Genomic DNA, 5579 nt, shown 5'->3' with positions numbered 1-5579 from the left:
ATATATATATATATATATATATATATATATATATATGGTATTGTTGTTACCTTCTTCTTATATATACATATATATTGAAAAGAAAGGAAAGAAAAGTTAAAACAAAAAAAGAATCGAAAATCAATTTTATAAAAAATTTAATAAAAGGAAAAGATAATGAGAAAGAAAATCAAAATCTGTTAAAAAAATTCCAAAAAAAAAAAAGGTACAAAATAACGTGCACAGAATATAAAAACAAAAAAAGGAAAAATTATTTTCATGAAATTGGTCTTAACACTCTTAACATTTGTTTTCTAAAACTAATCATAAATTCCATAAAATTCTACCTCATATGAATAAAAATGAAACAATACAAGATTATCTAAAATTTATATGCTTCCCTAGAAGGTTAGATTTATTGGATTTTATTTAATATTTTCTTATAACATTTGATGAGTCTTAGGCATATTAATAAATATTTGTTTCAATTATGAATACGGTTACACATCCTTTTTGAGACACTAAAAAGTCAAGGATGCGGTGACGCACCTTGTTTACAAATATAAACAACTTTTATTCACTTAAAGTAACAAATATATACCATTATTAGGTGTGAGGAAATCGAGAAGGGAAGACAGTTATGTCTCCAAATGTTAAGACCAAGAGTGCAGTTATGCATCTGAGTTGAGACCAAATAAAAGTTTAATAATAAAAATGTGAGCAAGTCGGTCTAAAAATAATATGTCCCACGAATAACAAATAATTGAAGTATAAGTCAATAAGAGCAACTGTGCTAGAACCACGAAACTCGAGGGATGCCTAATATCTTCCCCTTGATAATATAATTCCTTACCCGAATTTCTGCTTTACAGGCCATAGTAACGAGTTATTTCCTATTGGTTAGGGATTTAAAAAAAAGGTGACTTAGAACTCCACAACTCAATTCCAAGTGGCGATGATTAAAAAAATTTAAATATTTCCTAAACAATATCGTCAATTAAATTGGAAAAACCCTCAACGCCGCGCGCTACAAAGAGGTGTGACATCTCTGACGACTCTGCTGGGAACTAACAAGAATTCAAGCTTTGTTATATTGACTGTTACTTGATTTTATTATTTTTTTTTATTGGTTATATTTTTTTTGATGGCCTAATACGTTATTTTCTGCTCATTTGTTGCTTTTTATATTTATATTATTGAACTTTACTAAAAGAAAAATTCTCTCACGCATAACCTTATGAGTCTTTGACTACAGTTACACACATTCATAGGAATGTAGTTGTGCATCCTATTTTACCTTTGAGATAAAGCTTGAATGTCTTGACACCCAGTGAAGGATTTATTAGTAGCACATGTTAGGGGGGGGGGGTTCGATCAGCAATGAAGTCGGCATAGCGCTGCTATTGATAAGTTGTCCCTCCTTGGCTCGAGTTGTCCAGTTGAGTAAGACAGTCTAGACACTTACCTCCGTTAGGCCCAGGCTACCACTGATAGCTCCACTCATTTGCATTATTTGTATTTGACTTAGTGAGTCTCGAAAAAAAAGAGTTCGGTCCGTCATGGACAAGTATCCCTCTTTTATTTGGTCAATCTTTAGATCATTTTATGTGCTACATGAAAATGCATTTAATTATTAAGTCTCTATAAGTTTATTCATTTTAGTGTGATTAAAAGTTATCTCTTGATTTTATTAAAAAAGGAAAACACAAAAATATTTTTTCCTTTGGAAGTTATTACACACTTCTTTAAAAAAAACAATTGTCACAACTTAATGAAAGAACAAATTTTATTTAGGTTTCTTTTATATAGTTAAAAAATCAAAATATTTTGCTTTTATTATACTTATAAAAATAATGTATTTTTTTTCAAAAATATAATCGTTCAACATGAACGAACTACGCACACCTGATTCTCACCCCAATGAGATACGTAGGCAACCCTCTTTGGGTTCGATGATCTTTAAAAAAAATTAATTATTTTCAAAAATTCAAAAAAAGAAGCAAGAAAGTTTTAATAATTTTATTAATAATAAGTTTTGTTTTAGTAATTCAAAAGAAAAATAAAGGATTTCATTAAAAAATAATTAATCAAAAAAACAAAAAAAAACTTGTTTGTTAAGTTTTACAAAAAAATTCAATGATCTAATTCATGCTCTCAAAGCATGTTATAGATTTGATCAGTGCATTATCAAATCATTTTTATGAAAAAAATAAATTAATTTATAATTAAGAAATGTCTGACGCTAACAAACTTTATCATTCATGCGCACAAGTAAATTAAGGTGGTTGGTTAGTGGTTAAGATGACATCTTATCCCTACAATACAAGGTCAAAAGGGAAAAAGAAAATGGTTCAGAAAGACGGAAATGATTCGCATAATGATGAGGTCCGATACCAGGTGACCTCCCAACAAAAAAGTCAACAGAGGAGGTAAGAGTATTAAGACAGCAAATGGCAGAGATGTACGAGGCTTGGATGAGGGGACAAGCTCCACCGTCTTCAATTTGTGACAATCTAAATACAAATATGTTACCCCCTATCAAACTATCAACAAATGATCTGATTTATCCCCCGGACTTGGCCCATATGCTGATGCATCCAACGTAGTTGGAACTTCTACAATGGGCCCTTTGAGTATATATATGACGTGTAATCCACTCTTCGTGCCAACTGCACCGACTAATAGCGTCCCACAATATATAATGGAGTAAAAATCCAACAATGATCTTCAACCTAAAGTTTAGTATGATCGAGATTAAACTCTGAAGTGACTTTTAAAATTTCAGGCTTGTACCCTCACACTCATCAGTATAGTTCCCCTGTTGAAGCTAAAAGAGCTGTTAAAAATGAGGAACATGAAGAAATGTCTACAAAAATGAAATGTTTCGAACAGAATGTAAGAGATATGCGAGGATTTGGAGGTCACAAAAGTGTCTCAATCAATTATTTATGCATGGTTCCCCATGTTCATCTATCCATTGATTTTAAAACTCCAGTATTTGAGAAGTATGATGGACATGGAAATCCTGTAGTTCATTTAAAGAGATATTGTAATCAACTGAGAGAGACCGGAAACAAAGAAGAAATGCTCATGACTTATTTTGGGGAATGTTTAATGATAATTGCCTCAAAATAGTTTATAGATCAAGATACTTCTAACTGGCATACATGGGATGATTTGGCTCGATATTTTGGTCAACAATTTCAATATAACATTGACATAGTTCCAGATCGTACCTTACTGGCCAACATGAGAAAAAAAACCATCGAAAATTTTCGTGAATATGCTATAAGGTGGAGGGAGCAAGTTACGACGGTTAAGCCGCCAATGAAAGAGTCTGAAATGATTGTTGTTTTCCTCCAAGCGCAAGAACCAAACTACTTTCATTATTTACTTTCTATTGTTGGCAAAACATTTGCTAAAGTTATTAAGATTGGTGAATTGGTGGAAAATAGCATTAAGCTTGGAAGGATTGTAAGTCAAGCTGCCTTGAAAGCCACAACACAGGTGATTAAAAATGGATCAGGAAATCTTGGAGGAAAGAAACTGAAAGAGGATGTAGTGAATGTTGTGTCAGACAAACAAAAAAGTCCAAGCAGTCCATTTTATCAATATGCACCACCTCAATACCATTACTATATCCCCATGCAAAATACACAATACTCTATGATCCCACCTCAATATGCAGTCTCTAGTGCACAACCACATGTATATCCACCAAACAATTATCAATAGCGAGTACCAATACATCAAAATGTTCGTCCATCTTCTCAGAATTTTCGAACACCTTATAACCTCCGTCTAAGACAGGGATTTAAAGGAGGTCAAAGGCCTAGAAATAATTTCATACCAATTGGAGAGTCTTACACAAGTTTATGTAAAAAGTTGAAACGTTTGAAGATGATATAACCAATTCCTCAAAATTATGTGCACCCACATGTAGAAGGTTTCAATACTACAATACGGTGTTCATATCATTCTGATTCTCCAAGGAACAATACTGAAGAATGTCGAAACTTAAGAAGAAAGGTGGAAGAGATGATTCAAACAAAGAGAATTGTGGTTCAAAATGATGACCCCCAAAATGTTACTAAGAATCCTCTACCGGAACATTATGATGCACACTTAATCGAAATGATATGTGGTAATAAAGAATATGAAAATTCTTTCATTTCGCAAGAAAAAATAATTAAAATTGTTGAAATTTTCATGAAGGATAGTGTGCAAAATAGTGGCTAAGAAGTCAAGCATGGTGATGGGGATACACTCATCCTAATATCCAAACGTCGTGTAATCCTTTGCTACCCCTTTTGAGTCTTAAATTTATTCTTTTTCATACCCCTTTTTAGAATAAAAATACAGTAAAATATAAGAGAAGAAAGAGTCACAAATTCAAAACAAAAATAAAAAAATGTAAAAGAAAAATATAAGTAAAAAAAAAGTTCGAAAGAAAAAAATAGTTGAAAAATAATAAAAAATCAATAACAACAAAAAGCAGACTTCCTGAACTACTTTTAGCGTGATTATTGCTTTGAAAAGCTACGTAGGCAACCTTATTTTTAGTTTCGGTCCAACCAAAAAAAAGAAATCTAACAGGTTCTCATCACGAAAACTAGGGCAAATGATAATAATAATAACAATAATAGTAATTATTATTAATTTTATTATTTTTATACAAAATAGAGTCGATTCTAAAAGTCTTAAGTTTTAAACCCTGTTATCGCATTATCTTTGAGCCTTTATTACAATCCTTTATTTGTAACCCTATCCAAAAGCGACGTTACAATCCAAATAAAGACCTTCTGATTAATTTTTAACAATGGCAACTTTGTAAGCTTTCAGAGTTGATTATCATATAAAAAAAATTCATGTTCTTATGAGGAGTGAAAATGAGAGAATCTTACCGATGAAGATCCTTCAAAGCACCATAAGATATGATCCGTGTTGAGGGAAAGTGAAAAATAAGGTTCGTCCACGGAGGGTGAGTCAGGGCCTAAGATCAGGCCGAAAGGCGTAGTCGATGGACAACAGGTGAATATTCCTGTACTACCCCTTGTTAGTCCCGAGGGACGGAGGAGGCAAGGTTAGCCGAAAGATGGTTATCGGTTCAAGAACGTAAGGTGTCCCTGCTTTTTCAGGGTAAGAAGGGGTAGAGAAAATGCCTCGAGCCAATGTTCGAATACCAGGCGCTACGGCGCTGAAGTAACCCATGCCATACTCCCAGGAAAAGCTCGAACGACGTTAAGCAAGAGGGTACCTGTACCCAAAACCGACACAGGTGGGTAGGTAGAGAATACCTAGGGACGCGAGACAACTCTCTCTAAGGAACTCGGCAAAATAGCCCCGTAACTTCGGGAGAAGGGGTGCCTCCTCACAAAGGGGGTCGTAGTGACCAGGCCCGGGCGACTGTTTACCAAAAACACAGGTCTCCACAAAGTCGTAAGACCATGTATGGGGGCTGATGCCTGCCCAGTGCCGGAAGGTCAAGGAAGTTGGTGACCTGATGACATGGGAGCCGGCGACCGAAGCCCCGGTGAACGGCGGCCGTAACTATAACAGTCCTAAGGTAGCGAAATTCCTTGTCGGGTAATTTCCGACCC

General features: G+C 34.2%; 1 protein-coding gene across 1 annotated transcript; it reads left to right on the top strand.

Annotated features, from left to right (window-relative positions):
• The first annotated feature begins 2429 nt into the window (after positions 1 to 2429).
• On the top strand, positions 2430 to 3714 carry LOC107019358. The gene is made up of 3 exons (XM_015219878.1): positions 2430 to 2484; positions 2765 to 3006; positions 3115 to 3714. The coding sequence occupies exons 1-3, from the start codon at positions 2430 to 2432 to the stop codon at positions 3712 to 3714; spliced, it is 897 nt and encodes a 298-aa protein (XP_015075364.1).
• The last annotated feature ends 1865 nt before the right edge of the window (positions 3715 to 5579 follow it).

Source organism: Solanum pennellii, chromosome 5 (genome assembly GCF_001406875.1).
Source record: "Solanum pennellii chromosome 5, SPENNV200".
Classification (NCBI taxonomy): Eukaryota; Viridiplantae; Streptophyta; class Magnoliopsida; order Solanales; family Solanaceae; genus Solanum; species Solanum pennellii.
Note: the sequence above shows the minus strand (reverse complement) of the source record. Positions and strands in the feature narration are given on the sequence as shown.